The sequence below is a fragment of the Brachyistius frenatus genome, unplaced genomic scaffold (assembly GCF_029030835.1).
Source record: "Brachyistius frenatus isolate BFR_SWC_R1_liver_20210118 unplaced genomic scaffold, ASM2903083v1 Contig_68, whole genome shotgun sequence".
NCBI lineage: Eukaryota > Metazoa > Chordata > Actinopteri > Embiotocidae > Brachyistius > Brachyistius frenatus.
The window spans coordinates 1,532,028-1,548,324 of record NW_027210667.1 but is presented as its reverse complement, the minus strand read 5'-3'; the positions used below and the strand labels follow the sequence as shown (position 1 = coordinate 1,548,324).

The 16,297-nt window shown below is 39.1% G+C and overlaps 3 protein-coding genes across 4 annotated transcripts; 1 reads left to right on the top strand and 2 right to left on the bottom strand.

Moving 5' to 3' along the window:
• Positions 1 to 1,433: 1,433 nt before the first annotated feature.
• On the bottom strand, positions 1,434 to 3,810 carry LOC138625965 (post-GPI attachment to proteins factor 2-like). The gene is made up of 6 exons (XM_069707308.1): positions 3,720 to 3,810; positions 3,230 to 3,404; positions 2,861 to 3,110; positions 2,281 to 2,387; positions 2,068 to 2,176; positions 1,434 to 1,908 (listed from the first exon to the last, which is right to left on the bottom strand). The coding sequence occupies exons 2-6, from the start codon at positions 3,395 to 3,397 to the stop codon at positions 1,778 to 1,780; spliced, it is 765 nt and encodes a 254-aa protein (XP_069563409.1). The 5' UTR covers positions 3,398 to 3,404; positions 3,720 to 3,810; the 3' UTR covers positions 1,434 to 1,777.
• Positions 3,811 to 3,873: 63 nt separating this feature from the next.
• On the top strand, positions 3,874 to 10,713 carry chrna10a (cholinergic receptor, nicotinic, alpha 10a). 2 transcript variants are annotated; one of them, XM_069707306.1, is made up of 6 exons: positions 3,874 to 3,936; positions 4,466 to 4,594; positions 6,446 to 6,591; positions 6,761 to 6,915; positions 7,842 to 8,374; positions 8,871 to 10,713. In XM_069707306.1, the coding sequence occupies exons 1-6, from the start codon at positions 3,912 to 3,914 to the stop codon at positions 9,608 to 9,610; spliced, it is 1,728 nt and encodes a 575-aa protein (XP_069563407.1). In that variant the 5' UTR covers positions 3,874 to 3,911; the 3' UTR covers positions 9,611 to 10,713. The 2 variants fall into 2 exon arrangements, with proteins under 2 accessions (XP_069563407.1, XP_069563408.1); XM_069707307.1 differs by lacking the exon at positions 3,874 to 3,936 and adding an exon at positions 4,148 to 4,277.
• An 895-nt stretch (positions 10,714 to 11,608) lies between these two features.
• LOC138625980 (olfactory receptor 52N5-like) lies at positions 11,609 to 12,547 on the bottom strand. The gene has a single exon (XM_069707342.1). It carries the CDS (start codon positions 12,542 to 12,544, stop codon positions 11,609 to 11,611), a length of 936 nt encoding a protein of 311 aa, XP_069563443.1. The 5' UTR covers positions 12,545 to 12,547.
• Between the last annotated feature and the right edge of the window lie 3,750 nt (positions 12,548 to 16,297).

The following is a 16,297-nucleotide window of genomic DNA, read 5'->3' as shown; positions in this document are numbered from 1 at the left end:
GGTCGTTAATCCGCCGATGTCGCCCCCTACCGTCTGGGAGTGTGACTGTCACGTCCATTAAAATTTAAATAAATAAATTTTAAAAAAAAGTAGAGGTAGGGCCATCTGCTGGGTTGTTTAAGCATTGCGAGGCCTGGGTAAATGGTAATAATCAAGAGTCTTTTTAAATGTTTTTAGTGACATCTTCTCCTACTGTGATAACTCAAAATATCTGCTGAGAAAAAAAATGCTCATGTTTCATTTTTCGAATTAACATGTCAAGATATTCATTAATATTGAAAACTTAATTTATTAGTATCAAAGTACAGATTTCAGTCAAGTGATTATCCCTGTTGCCTCAAAACAGCAAGAAGGGTATTGGAACAAACCACTGCAGCAAGATTGCATGTTCTCCATGTGCCTGTGTAACCCACTCCTTTAGGGGCTCTGGCTTCCTCCTACAGTACAAAAGATTAACTGATCATTGCCCGTAGGTGTGAATGTGAGTATGATGGTTGTCTGTCTATCTGTTATGATTCAAGGACTTGCAGTCAAAAAGTGACTTCTCACCAGTCCTTGACTCCCCCTGCATCATCAGAGTAAGAATTATGGATGGACAATACAAAGAGGCTCCAGAGCATTGCAAATGTAGGCCATCTTTAATTGCATAGTTGAATTTAATATAGTTTTAAGATTTTTTTTTTTTCCTTCAAGGCAGTGCTATGATATGCTATTTTTTTGGCATCCCTTGGAATTTTCATATGTGGGTTTTTTATTCAGCAGCATTAACTTTAAGGTCACAGTTAGGTAAGCAGTCCGTAATCATAACACATACAACAGAGCATTACGGGTTTTTTAATACTGTTGCATAACTTCTGTTACAAACAACAGTCTTAATATTGCATTCTTTACAGGACAGGAGCTCTAGGTGGAAATATTTTGTGTGTAATCTGAATGGTGTAAACCATAGTTTCAGAGATCATACTCTCTGAGCCTGGACAGTATCTGTGACTCACAGTTGGGAATCCTCAAAGGAAAAGCATTCAGTATTTGGCAAAATAAAAGCAGAGCACCATCCATTATCTGTACCCGCTTTATCCTGAACAGGGTCACGGGGGTGCTGGAGCCTATCCCAGCTCACTTTGGGCAAAGGCAGGGTACACCCTGGACAGGTCGCCAGTCTATCACAGGGCCAACACGTAGAGACAGACGGAAACAAAGACCATTCACACCAAAGGGCAATTTGTAGAACCACCAAGGTGCATGTTTTTGGATGGTGGGAGGAAGCCAGTGTACCCAGAGAGAAACCACGCAGGCACAGAGAGAACATGCAAACTCCGCACAGATAGGCCCAGGCCCGGATTCGAACCCCTGAACCTTTTCACTGCGACAATGCTAACCAGTGCACCCCTGTGCTGTGTACAAAAAAAATAAAAATAAACAAAAAAGCCAAGCACATTTGAAGAAAAGTCACTTTACTTTGGCACACATACAGTATGACCACACTTGTGCTGTGCAATGTACAAAAGTGGAAATTTCAAATTACATAACATACTGTATTTAGGTGAAGGCATCCATGAATGAGACACCGAGGCAAAAAAAAGCACTTACAGTGAACTGAACAACCCTAACATTTATACTCATCTGACATCGACACTCTATAAGGACTTGAAAGCTGTCATCATGGAAATATATGGAAAAGACCTTCATCCCACTCTTCCTCCTGAGCAGGATCAAGGCTGTTATCATCAGGTGGTTCAGTGGCTGTACATTTATTACTGAGTCCTTGAATTTCTAGTCAGAAGTCTTTATCCTCAGAGGATGAAATGACCATGACCTCCCGGCTCTTAAAGTCCCACACGGCTGTGAGATGGAAGGCCATATTGGAGAAGACTACCAGGTACTCAAACAGGGCAAAAAATGTGTAACCTGTTAAAAGAAGAAACAGAGGTATACTGTGACATATGGCATATGTTTTGGTCAGCATTTTGTGGCTGTGGTTTTGCATTACTGCTCATAGGACCAGCATGTTTTTGAATTACATATTCTTCTTTAATGCACAGCCCACAGGACTGATTTAATACTTACTCCCTGATTCACAGTACATGTTGTGTTTCCAGTAAAAGAATCCGGCAAAAGCACAGAAGCACACGTAGAGAAGTAAGAAGCGCACTTTCCAATGATGAGACTTGGCATCCTTTAAAGGTAAAAAAAAAAAAAAAAGAAAGACTGAATTGGACTAGAATGATGAAAATAACACAACAGATTTCAGTCTGTAGTGTTTGATTTGTAATTTCTTACCTCTGGACTTAATGAATACTTCTTAATAGCCTTCCATAAACGACAGGTTATCAACATGTGGATAAGGGAACTGACAATGAAGAGGACAAAACCCTCCTTATGTACAACTAAGCAGACAAATTAAACAAAAAGAGAAAGGTGCATTTTAGTCAGTAAAGGGCAAGAGTTGTAATAATTACTTACCAAAATGAAAGTTAAACTTTGAATCAATGCATAAACTTGTTTGTCACAGTGACTGAACTCTGTGCCATACTTCAAACAACTGAAATAATACTTTGCTATTTCTTTTTTTTTGTATTACTGATTCAATATACGTTATTTTGCCAAATAGGCGGTGAGGAGCTTAAAATAAATTAGGTTTTATTTGCCATTTCCACAAATCATTAAACCATTAAAACCTCCCATATGGTCTCCACTGGGTATTTAAAAGTATCTCAGAAAAACTTCATATAAAACAAATCAACATTTCCATTAACTTGGGAGGTAGATTAGCTTCACACTGGGCAGTGATGCAAAGGGAAAGTACATGTTTGAATGAAACCCCTTCAAAATAAAAGTAAAGAAAATATGGATTACTCACAGTATGTCTCACTGGATGACACGTACGTGAGGAGCAAGAGGCCAAGGTTTTCAGAAATAGAGAAGGCCAGATTCAAGCAGCTGAATGAACTCTCGGGGAACCGAGAGGCAAAACGTGTCTTGTAAAATCTGAAGTAGGTAAACGCCACCAGGAACCTCGGCGCAGAGTGCAGTCCGATGCAGAACCGCCATATGTAGCACTCAGGACTTAGGCTTATTGAGGCACTAATCGATGGCAGATAATTAGGAACCTGAAAACAAAAAGTAACACATTGAATATAACAGCCTAGTTTTCTCAGAACCACAAAAAAAAAACTGAATTAACAGGCAAGGAAAAAAATGGTTTGCTTCATTTGATAAATAACAGTACCTGGCAATGTGTACCAGTAGCATCCTCAAAATGGAAAACAGAGGAGATGAAGACACAAGCTATTAGTCCAAGCAGTGGTAGGCACACAGTACCCAGAACACAGGTGGCGAAGGATACCTTGATGACCAAGGGCCGCTCATGCCCCAAGATATTTGAACCGTGTAGCATCTTAAAACTGCAACAGTGACAAATAAATGATTAAAAACATATTTAACACAAGCTTGTCCAGATTATCACACAAGGCGATAATGCACTCGCAATAATGAGTCAGAACTCAATAGGCTACTTGAGAGATAAGTTTGGAAAAGGGTGAAGGATACACGTTTTTTTATGTATTGTTTTTTATCTTGATTTAATCTGCCTCATTATATGCAATGCATGCATTTACACATTTTAATTGTGATATGTGCATACCTTTACACGTGATATTTGATATGTGGACGCATTTACTGGACATATGCAATCTGAAATCAACATGAAAACAACCTACCTCCACTCTGTTTACTGTTTACCAAGAATGTCCTCCCCAACTACACGCACTGGCTAATAAACGACAACAACAACGCTACAACGATACTATTCATTACATCCGGCTGCGCGATGGACATGAATCTTCCAGATATCACCGAGAGGGTGAAAAGGACGTCAGGATGATCCAGCCATCTTGTTAAATCTCTGCGACATGTTGTGCATCCACAAGAGTCCAGGTGAGCGCTCCCACCAGATGATACCAGGCCTGCGGATGCAACAACACCCTCCATGTGAGGCAGGAGGAGAAAGGAGTAGGTGGGGAGCACCAGCACCCGGAAGAGAAAGCGAGCGGAGGAGAGGCTGCTTCACTGCGTTTGGACCACGTAGCCTGTCAACAATAATGCACAGACCACATGATGAATAATGTTAAAAGCAGGTGAGGACAAAAAGCGAGAATCTGTGTTAATGTTCGGTTTTTAGTAGCTGGGAGCTCCCCGTGGTGCTGAACCACAAACTAGGGACCGATTTTTACTTGTTTGTTTTTTTATTTCCCCCCGAAATTAAAGATGCACGTGTGGTAGGTTACTTGTCGTTTACAAATCCGATGTCCAGTGTGCATGTGGTGATGGTATCATAACTTCCTCTGCCCCTCCTCTCGTTTTCCTTTCAGTGCTCTTTGTGCAGGAGAAGATTACAAACGCACTGCTGACTTCGCCGTCTCTCTGCTTTTTATTTATATTTTCTTTATTTTCTTTTTATCTTTAGTGAATGGAACTTGTTTGGCACAGAGCTTCACAAATGATCCTGGGATCTGGATAATTTGCTTCAGCAAGATGAAGCAATGGGGGATCCAAACGTTATTTCCCTTACTTCTCTGTCTGTGTATTTTGCCAAGTAAGTTTCTTTTCATTTTATTTTCGGTTTATGTCATCTAAAATGTTGACTTGGTTTCACTTGTATTTCTTACCTGGAGTCAATAATATCTATTGGAAAATAGAAGAGATAAAAGAGAAGAGATTCAAAAATAGATTTCTCAGCAATGATACAAAAGTTGTGGTCAAAAAATTAGCAAGATTTTAACTGAATAAACGAATGACACCTAGCAAATATGTTTCAAAACTGTTAAGTCATAGAGTATCCCACAAATATGGTTCAGATGTTTCCAGATTCCAGACCATCTCCTCTATACAATTATGAAAAAAATATTTATACTTCCAATATTTTATGTTGAGAGAGAGGAAAATCATAATAATTTCATAAAACGACATGTTTTTCGTTCATATGAAGACTAATGAAAAAAAAATCTGAAAATATTATCAAATCAAATGATGAAAGATTTGCATAGCCGAGACTGCTCTGAAAAAAACAAGAATGGCTAAATGACCAAGATATGAAGGCAGTGAAATTTCCCTGAAAATAGCATACTGTTCATAGTGATAAATATTATATGAAAAAGAAACCAACATTTGTGAGATCGAAAAGATCTCAAACATAGTCCCTGTAAAGATGAAGACAAAATGTTTTGAAATGTTGCATATAATATTGTCTGTCAACTTCGATCCTCATCGACTGTATTTATTTTTTGGGGGGAGGGTATCGTTTTCATATTTTACGGGTTCTTGGAATTCCTCTCCTCTCCTACGCAAGCTGGTCCTCAAAATCCGCAAACTTGCAGCCACAGAGCTGCAGAGGGTCTCAGAGGTTTATTGAGACAGAGATTCAGTGTTAACATCTGGCCAGCCTGAATTGTTGACTCTGTAAACCAATGCCAGCTAGAATATACACCAAATATACAGCCATAACATTACAACCACGGACGGGTGAAGCATTTAATACAATACAACAACAGACCAGCAACAAATCCTACTCTTCAGTTATCACTAAGTCTGATTGAGAGCGGTGTGGATTCATTTAAATGGCGTCTTTGGATACTGTAATTTGTGGTGTTGTATTGAGAGGTGTTCCTAATATTTTGCCTCTCCTGTTTCAATGAACTGGGTCGAAAAAATATTGGGGACACCTGCCAGCGGTATAACCCGTAAACAACATAAAAAATTACAATCTCCAAAATTGCCATTCAAATAAATCAACAGCTCTCTCAATTAGACTAAATAACTGAAAATAATGATCCTTATGAGAAGAAGATTGATTGCTGGGCTGATGTACCTGAGATGAAAGCGGTTTAATGAATAATTCCCTTATAAAACATGAAGAAAAAAAAATGAAAAGATGGCTGCTTTTTTTTGCTGAATAATTTCCAGCATCCCTGTCAAGACTCATTTTCATACTCATATGATGTGTGTCCAGTGGATTAAGCATTCATTTGACACATTCCACTCATACATACCCAGCCGAAGCAGAGAAAGTTGCTGCTGTGTACGTAATGGCAGATTTGCTTGATCTCTTTCTAGAGCTTTGTAGAGGGGTAATCTAGCCTGACATCCCCTCTGTCCCCTCTCACCATCTGCCATGCGTTCGCATTTTGGCTCACATGTTTCTCCTTTTCTTCCAACCTCAGCTGAATCAAATGCACCGGCTTTACTCTGCATGTCACTGGCCAGAAAAGATAACTCGTCATATGTTTAAAAAAAACATTCTGATCACATCAGGCTGTTGATTTAAGCAAATACTTAATTATTCTCTAACTAAAATGTAACATGACTGACATAATTATTGAAATAAATAATATTGAATTATTGCTTTATGGTAATACAAGTGTAACCTGTTTCTCTTCGTGCCTTCCAGCCTGTCGTTGCGCTAATGGAAAATATGCCCAGAAGCTCCTGAATGACTTATTCACTAACTACACCAGCGCACTGAGGCCCGTAGAGGACACTAACACCATCCTGAATGTGACTCTGCAGGTTACACTGTCACAAGTTATTGACATGGTAAAACCCCGCAGTGCACACAAGTTCAGCTCAAGATTATATGTGTAAAAGTTATCAGAGGAGATATCCGTACATCAATGAGACATGGAATTTTGATATTTGATCTTGTCAGTGGTTATTTGTACCCTGTTGTTGTCAAAAACTTTTCATAACTGTCAATATTTCACAGGATGAGCGAAACCAGATTTTGACTGCATATTTATGGATACGGCAAGTGTGGGTTGATGCACACCTCAAATGGAATAAAGATGATTACGATGGACTCGATACCATCCGCATACCTGGTAGTTATGTATGGAGACCTGATATAGTCCTATATAACAAGTAGGTCGGACTGGTACTGGGTTAATCATTCTATTGCCATCCCAGGATGCCTTATATTGGTCAGTATAAAAGGCACAATCTGAACATTCCTTGAAGCCATTATTTATGGGAGTGTTCAGGCCTTCGTCTGCTTTTTATATCCCAACTTATCCAACAGCTCAGCTGATAACAACACATTTTGATATTAAAGTCAGAGGCACAGTTTTTGTGACATAGAGATGAAGCAGTATGAGTGGATGTGGGGCCAAGTAGCTTACCTTGCTCGTGATGCTTCTGAGGAAATTACAGTGATTATGACAACCTCAAACAATAATGTAGGCCGACCACATAATGACATAGAAAAATATGCATGTTGCATTTATGAAGGGATATAAAATGCAGACACAATGCTGAGGAATGAGTGCAACTCTCCAAAATGTGTTGACTCTCTTCTCAGTTGGTTTACTTGTGCCTTTGTATTCTGATCAAGTTTCTTTCTCAAATCATTTTCCAGCTATTAAAACTAGTCACAGCAGGTCCTCAATGATTTTTTTTTTTCAAAGGTGTCCAAAATATATATTTGCTCTTGTGTGAAAGTTACGACTAAATATTAGGGTCACATTATGATTTTGCATTTTGAGAATAAAAGGGAAAATGTCAAGAATTAAATTAATATGTAGATAGTAAAGATCGATGAGGAAAATAAAGTTGCTATACATGTCAAATTGTTGACAATGCAGTGGAAATAACCTTCATATAGTAAAAATGGCGATAATAAAATGAAAATGTCAAAATGTTATCAGACTTTATTTTCAAATGCAAAGTTAAAAGAAAAAAACGTTCTGCTTTTATTTTGCTTCTCTTAATGTGGACCTGATACTCTGTCGCAGAATATGAACAGTGTTGCTCTAATTTCTTTTTCAGGATAAGTTTTCTTTGTTTTTCAGTGCAGACAATCATTTCACTGGCCCCATGGACACCAACGTGGTGATCCAACATGATGGCCAGATAATGTGGGATTCCCCGGCTATCACAAAGAGCTCGTGCAAAGTGGATGTGTCTTTCTTCCCCTTCGACGCTCAGCAATGCAGGTTTACCTACGGCTCCTGGACCTACAACGGGAACCAGCTTGACATCCTGAATGCCATGGACAGTGCAGACCTGGCCGACCTGGTGGACAATGTTGAGTGGGAGGTGCTCGGCATGCCAACTAAGAAGAACATTATTGTGTATGGCTGCTGTGCTGACCCTTACCCAGATGTTACCTACACACTGGAACTGAAGAGAAGAGCTTCCTTCTATGTCTTCAACCTGCTCATCCCGTGTGTGATGATCTCTTTTCTGGCTCCGCTGGGCTTCTACCTTCCTGCTGACTCTGGAGAAAAGGTGTCTTTGGGTGTCACTGTGATGCTGGCACTCACTGTGTTTCAGCTGTTGGTTGCAGAAATCATGCCACCCTCTGAGAATGTCCCACTTATTGGTAAGAGTAGTAAACTGGGATCAAATCCTAATATTGCCCTTTTTCCACTGCTGGAGACTGCTGGTCTCGACTGTGCTCGCTTTTTTTGGTTTTCCGTTGGGCAAATGTTGTGGATAGTACCTGTCCCAAGTTTTTGTTATCACCCCATCAAGGTCAATACTTAAATGCATACCAATGATTGGTCAGAGAGATGCCTGTGTCTTTGCATTTGCAAAAACCTTCCAATACTAAACTCTCCTGTTCTTTTTATTTTGTATTTTGTCTTCCTGCTTTAAGCCTCCGTATCTCCATTGTCAGTGTTCTTGTTACCTTGAAGATGATGAGGTGTCACTATAATAAACAATGCCACATTAAGGGGGAGAAAACAGAATAGAGAAATACTAAAAGCGAGTCAAGTAGAGTAGAGCTGGTACCAGCAACCGAAAAGGGGCTTATGTGTAATGGCTGTACACTACAACTCTCAATGATGATTTCCTTGTCTTATTTCCTTCCACAGGGAAATATTACATTGCAACAATGACCATGATCACTGCCTCTACTGCCCTGACCATCTTCATCATGAACATACACCACTGTGGCCCGGACGCCAAGCCTGTTCCCAAGTGGGCCAAGACATTCATTCTGCAGCACATGGCCAGGATGTGCTTTGTTTATGAAGTTGGGGAAAACTGCATGTCACCACAGCCGGAGAAACAGGAACCTCCGCCTGTAAAGAACACCAACTGCACCAATAATGGCCAGGCAGGACCGGGCAGAGAGGAGTGTGCTTTCAAAATGGAGAGAGGGCAAGAGACAGCTGTACAGCAGTCATTTATTTCAGTGAAAAACACAGAAGTCGGCTACACGGCCGCAGAGGAGAGAGAAGACGTCGATCACATGATGAGTCCGATAGGCTCAATGGGGAAGAACCCTACCAAAAACTACAGCGCTTGGAAGGATGGCACATTCATGAGCATGGACTGTGGCGATTCGGAGGGTCCGAGGAGATGCAGGAAGGGAGGAGTGAGCGACGGAGAGAGAAAAGACGGAGAGATATTGTGCAGCACCCAAAACAATGAGATGCAGCTGCTGCGAAACATAGAGTACATAGCCAACTGTTACAGAGATCAGAGGGGCACACAGAAAAGAACTGGGGAGTGGAAGAAGGTGGCCAAAGTCTTAGACCGCTTCTTTATGTGGTTATTTTTCATCATGGTGTTTTTAATGAGCCTTCTCATCATGGGCAAAGCCATCTAACTGTTGGTCTGGTGTACATAACACAGAGGTTACAGGATTTCTTGAGTATTATCCAATCGTTTATTTAACATTCAGATTTTGTTTTTTAGAGATGGTCTATTCTAAAGGCCCTACTGCAGTATATATATAGTAGTAGAATTAGATCTTTGATAAACGTGTTGTTTACCTGTTTTGTTGTTGATAACATTTGCCCCAATGTTGTGTAAAAGTTTTTACACCCACTGAAGAAATTACAAATCTGCAGGCAAATCAATGCGTTTTTCTAATGATGGTACTTTCATAACTATCATGGAATTTACAAAAGCATGTCAAGAAGTGACGAAGGCGACAGCATCCATTGTTGCTTCACAAATTTCAAACATTAATTCTCTTTTATTATAATTATTATTTTCAGATAGTGAGTTTCAGAAGGAGACTAAAAGGTGAACAGGCCAGACACCAATAATTATTATTTATTTATAAAAACACTGAATATTGTTGTTGGTGTCTTTAGGGGATGAAGCCGGACTTTGGTCTCCAGAAAACAAAGTTTAGATTACGTTTTCTTTATGTGACTAATTCAATTTTGAAAATAAATACAAAAATACACGAATACACAAGTGGAAGATGCAAAAAAAAATTACTATTCCGCCGATCAGTAAAAGAAAGCGTGTGACCTACTTTTACAGAAGCATCAACATGTTCAGAAACACAACCAGGTAAAATCCAGAACAAAAAAATCAGGCCAAGAGAAAAAAAACATCTCAGTGAGACTCATGGATTATCTGTTTAATCCCCTGGATAGCAACCATTTCCTTTGCTCGTCATCTGTGTTATCTCTGGACTTTATGCTGCAAAATGGGTTATTCTTCTTTAATTTAAATCACGACCATTCTAGTAATAATAGAATGAACAGCAGAACTGTGTTTGAATATATTTGAAGAACTGTTAGAAAGAGCATTAAAATGCACATTTTGAGAAGTGAAGAATTTCTGGATTAAACTGAGATGTGATGGACAATTTAATCAGGCCACTAAACCTGGAAGATGTAGGTCCCTGAGGTCCCTGTGGCATATAAGAGCAGAATTCCTCTTTGTTATCAAGGACAGATGAGGGCTGTATGTTTTGAGGATTAAAATTAATTAATTTCCTATTCAGAAATACTTAGCCCACCACTGTAAATTTCTGTTAATTTCTGTTAACATTCTGTTAAGATTATACACAGCTGTGACAGACAATAATAATAATAATAATAATAATAATAATAATAATAATAATAACAAAAGAAGAGTCACTACTACAATAGAAAATTGAGCAATGCCACATAGGATCAAAGAGAACAGATAAGCACCTTTCCAATAGAAAAAAATGTTATGAGGATGTAATTGCTTTATCATAGACAAATGTTTTCAAATACATTCTTTACCGCTTATTCTTTACTGACCCTGAATATGTTCAATACGACTCACAATAACTAATTTGAACAGTAAAATTAAGTGAAAAAGGCTAATAGATAACACTCACTCACATTAGCAGGCCATCAAACAGAAACTGATATTTGGATAATTTAGTTGGACATAAAATATATCATGCAGAGTTTTTAGAAGTTAAAAATATCATTAACAACTTCTTCTGAGTTAAAGTCTTAGAATAATAAGCTGTTCATAACAGATACACCGCATCACCATATCTATGCAACGCACAGAAAATAAATATATGAATATACTTTAATTGCATGATTTTTAAAGTTCATTAAAGGAATATTTAATGCTCTGTCAAAAGAAATTGTGATTTTAGTGGATTTGCAATAATCAAAATAAGTGAGAGAGGACAGACTCGGCCTAGACTAGCTTGTTGGATTTTAAGGGGTCATGGAAACAAGCATTTCCTGAAGCAGGCAAAAGTGTCCAACAACATCTCTGTGTTCCAGATACAGACGACTTTAGAACAGGAGTGAAAGTTATCAACCACACATGTCTTTATGTTTAAGCCTTTGATATGAATAGAAGATAGAAAGAGCTATGTTGGAGTCACTTTTCTTTGCAGTATTTGAATAATTTTATCCCGTAATGAATTTGTTTGCATCCCATAAATGATTGGATTTAAATTAGCAGGCACAACATGAAATAAAATAAACGCAATCTTCCTTAAATCGGGGTAATTGGGGAAACGATGCAATATGATTGTCAGAAACCCTGACCAGAGCATGATAAGATAAAGAACAAGGTGGCTTGCACAGGTTTGCAGCGCTTTGTTATTCAGCTCTTTGTTTTTCTTGATCCAACAGATGAGAGCTATTCTGAAATAGGTGACAGCTATGCCTCCGATTGAACAAGAAAACAGCAGCACCGTGAAAAAGAGTCCATAGATGTTGTTGATAGACACGTCCTCGCAGGAAAGCTTGAACAGCGATGCATTGTCACAGTAAGCGTTTTGTATAACCGATCTACAAAGTGGCAGCCTCACAGTTAGCCCTATCAGAATAGACACAAGCACTAAGGAGACCCCCCATGCAGTTGCTGACAGCCCAACCACAGTCCTGGTGCTCATGATGGAGCTGTACCTCAAGGGGTAACATATCGCCACATATCTGTCAATCGCCATGATGACGAGAATCATGTGCGAGGCCGAGCCAAACGTGTGGCTGTGAAAGGCTTGAGCCACACACTGGTTGTAGGTGATGAACCGTTCTGTCGAAAGGACGTGGGCCATCAGCCGAGGCAGCAGGACCGTGTTACCTATGAGGTCGTTGACGGACAGGTTACAGAAGAGAATGTACATCGGCTGGTGCAAACTCTTCTCGGTGATGATGAGCACCAGAACTCCAATGTTAGAAAAAAGCAGGGAAAAGTACACAAACAGCAGTAAGAAAAACACAGGATGTATGAACCCTGGAGAGATGTCAAAACCTTGGATCTCGAGGATATCAGTGGAAATTGTTGTGTTTTTTTCCATTCTGTTTAATTTGATGGAAAACCTGAAAGAGAAAAAAAAAGAAAGTTAAATCACTGAAACATGTTAAATTTTACAATATGTGTAATAACAAAAATAGTAAACGATACATGGTACATATTGGGTATAATTCTGTTACTTGCTTAATTTTTTTGTCTGAAACATTAAAAAAAAATCTAAAACATGACAACATAAACATATCAGAATACACAAAAAAAAACATACATGAATTGAATAAAAAAATCATCACTGACTATTGGCTACTACTGACAATTACATTATAAAGATACAATAGGCATAACAACAGTATATTAAAGTGAAACAATGCTGCTCACCTTTTCTCTTTACACATTTAGAAATAAATGCTCAACTTAACCACCAAACAGGCATAGTAACACTGTTGTATGTCAGTAAGTACCTGGCCTATGGAGGAGGGAGTCCCAGGTCAGCTGTTGGATGCTGATTTCTTTTATCTTCAGGATGAGTAACATATGATGTCAGTTCACTGTCTTCTGCCTTTGAGCTCTTTTTTTTTTTTTTTTTTTTTGTAAATTTAACAAGGACTTGTCTCCTCAAAGAGTCCCCTGGTGTCTCGACCCTGAAGTCTTTAGTTGTATTTTAGTTACAGCTTGGTTAAACACATTGATGAGTTTTAAGTAACATAAGTACTTTGTAAGTTACTTATCGGACTTAAGTGTAACATGTAGAATTATCTAATTTGAGCTGTATTGTGATCTTTTCCCAAACCTCACCCAATGTTTTGATCCCTAAACTTAAGCAGAATTGCGACTGTGCCACATTTACCGCTGAACATCATCTTTTCCTACACCGAGCCACATAGTGGCCAGCAAGTTGTGACACAACTGCAGTATTTGACGCAATGGGATGAGAACTGGTAGCCCAGGACCCTGCAGGACTTTGAACTTTTTTATTTGGAATTATTGTTTTTATTGGAATGGGTAAATGAAGAAACAGTCAAGAAATGAGGAGGTTGTGAAAAATGAGTTAGTTATGAATTGAATTGTGGACAGTGCAATGATGCACTTTAACCATTCGGAGGCTGAGCACCCCAGAAATGTATCCTTTTCAGTAACTAAAAATATTTACTGTATGGATGTGTAAAAACACCACAGTCCAACTTTATAAACAGAGAGACATAAAACAAAAAAGACTCACTCTTTGAGCCTTGAGGCCTTCTCCAGAGACAAACGCCCAACAATGTAAACTGCACAAAACCATCTCAGAGCTACTTTAGGCCTCAGTCATATCAAAACCAACACACTGCAACAGAATGGTCACTAACAGAATAGTGTTATGTCAGAAAAAATAAACCCATGCAGAGTTTGACTGGTCACCAGTTTATTACTGGATCAATACCTATAAGCAAACCCAGAGGCCACCTCTACATCATCCACAAATTAAGGGTGCTATAGTTTCAGACAAAACTCATGGAAAGAACACAAGATCACGGAAAACTCTACAAAGAAAGGCCTGAGAGAGCTGGTACACACCATGGAGTTTTCTGCGAGGCAAGACAAAGTAATTAGAGGGTCAAATCAATTATTAAACCCGCTCAAGGGTCCATCACGTCCATCTCTCAGCGGTGAGACGTTTAGTCTTTCCTAATGTCCTCATGTCCTAACTGCCCATCTGTGTAAATTAAAAAAGGTGCTTGTTCCGTGTGGCCTGATGCAACCACTTCAGCGCTCTGTTTCAATTATAATTTTAGTGTTTAGACAGAGAAAACAAAAGTAAAAAGGCTAAATAATAACTGTTGTAACACATGCACAGTTTTTATAAATAATTAAAAATCATAATATGAAAATACTGTAAATACTTTGTGAATAAATTTCAGAGGAATGACTAAAAAAGCATTTTCAGAAAAACAACATTCTCGTATTTTAACTTTAAAAATCTGAACTTATTAACACACTTAGTGATTAAAGTTATGGAATCAAATGTTGACTAGTCAAATGCAACCTCACATAAGAACTTGGAAACATTTGACTTACATGCAGCCTCCCATGGGTGATATTAAACAACATCCCTCATTAGCAAATGCAACAGTGTTTCATTACCGACCGGAGGTTTACCATTTGTCCAGGGATTAATTACAAAGGGAAACAGATAATAACACATCATTCAATTGTATCTCAGAGGGGCCCATTAATACTTGTGTTTTGAGGCATCTAGCTGATGTAATTCTGCCAACATAATAGTTTTGCAGAAGCCCTTTAGTTAAAAAGGTTCCTGGAAAATATGATTTATTTTATTCCTGATGATATGTATTATATCGTTATACTATTACAACTTGAAAGTAGATGTTATATGAGTTTGTGGCCACATTTCTATCTTCAGCACATCTTACCAGCAGTACTTAAATGTAATTTTTATTAGACCTGATAGTCCACCATTAAAAGCTGCAATCAGCTCTCTGAGTGGATTTGTAAACCTTTAAACATTGAAACAGACATATTTTATTTAACAGCTCTACATTTACAAAAACTCAGTCAGTCCGTCCTGGTCTGGGCGCAATTGTCCACTTTTTGGTGTCTTAAAAGACTAGTTAATGTCCATTAATCTTTTTCTGTTTTATCTACAGTGCATCCGGAAAGTATTCACAGCGCTTCACTTTTTCCACATTTTGTTTTATTACAGCCTTATTCCAAAATGGATTAAATTCATTTTCCCTCTAAATTCTACACACAATACCCCATAATGACAATGTGAAATATTTTTTGGGGGAAATTTTTGCAAATCTATTAAAAATCAAAAACGAAAAAAAAAAAAAAAAATCACATGTACTTAAGTATTCGCAGCCTTTGCCATTACACTCAAAATTGAGCTCAGGTGCATCCTGTTTCCACTGATCATCCTTGATATGTTTCTACAACTTGATTGGAGTCCACCTGTGGTAAATTCAGTTGATTGGACATGATTTGGAAAGACACACACTGTCTATATAAAGTCCCACAGTTGACAGTGCATGTCAGAGCACAAACCAAGCCATGAAGTCCAAAGAATTGTCTGTAGACCTCCGAGACAGGATTGTATGGAGGCACAGATCTGGGGAAGGGTACAGAAACATTTCTGCAGCATTGAAGGTCCCAATGAGCACAGTGGCCTCCATCATCTGTAAATGGAAGAAGTTTGGAACCAGCAGGACTCTTCCTAGAGTCGGCCGCCCGGCCAAACTGAACGATCGGGAGAGAAGGGCCTTAGTCAGGGAGGTGACCAAGAACCCGATGGCCACTCCGACAGAGCTCCAACGTTGCTCTGTGAAGAGAGGAGAACCTTCCAGAAGGACAACCATCTCTGCAGCACTCCACCAAGCAGGCCTGTATGGTAGAGTGGCCAGACGGAAGCCACTCTTCAGTAAAAGGCACATGACAGCCCAGCTGGAGTTTACCAAAAGGCACCTGAAGGACTGTCAGACCATGAGAAACTAAATTCTCTGGTCTGATGAAACAGAGATTGAACTCTTTGGCCTGAATGCCAAGCGTCATGTTTGGAGGAAACCAGGCACCGCTCATCACCTGGCCAATACCATCTCTACGGTGAAGCATGGTGGTGGCAGCATCATGCTGTGGGGATGTTTTTCAGCGGCAGGAACTGGGAGACTAGTCAGGATGGAGGGAAAGATGAATGCAGCAATGTACAGAGACATCCTTGATGAAAACCTGCTCCAGAGCGCTCTGGACCTCAGACTGGGGCGAAGGTTCATCTTCCAACAGGACAACGACCCGAAGCACACAG

Coding starts and splice junctions, on each gene's coding strand:
- LOC138625980 (XM_069707342.1), bottom strand. CDS start 12,544: ATGGAAAAAAACACAACAATTTCCACTGATATCCTCGAGATCCAAGGT.
- chrna10a (XM_069707306.1), top strand. CDS start 3,912: ATGTTGTGCATCCACAAGAGTCCAG. Junction 4,595..6,445: donor CTGTCTGTGTATTTTGCCAA/GTAAGTTTCTTT, acceptor CGTGCCTTCCAG/CCTGTCGTTGCGCTAATGGA. Junction 8,375..8,870: donor TGAGAATGTCCCACTTATTG/GTAAGAGTAGTA, acceptor TTCCTTCCACAG/GGAAATATTACATTGCAACA.
- LOC138625965 (XM_069707308.1), bottom strand. CDS start 3,397: ATGCTACACGGTTCAAATATCTTGGGGCATGAGCGGCCCTTGGTCATC. Junction 3,111..3,229: donor CTACTGGTACACATTGCCAG/GTACTGTTATTT, acceptor TTTTGTTTTCAG/GTTCCTAATTATCTGCCATC. Junction 2,177..2,280: donor AGTATTCATTAAGTCCAGAG/GTAAGAAATTAC, acceptor TTACCTTTAAAG/GATGCCAAGTCTCATCATTG.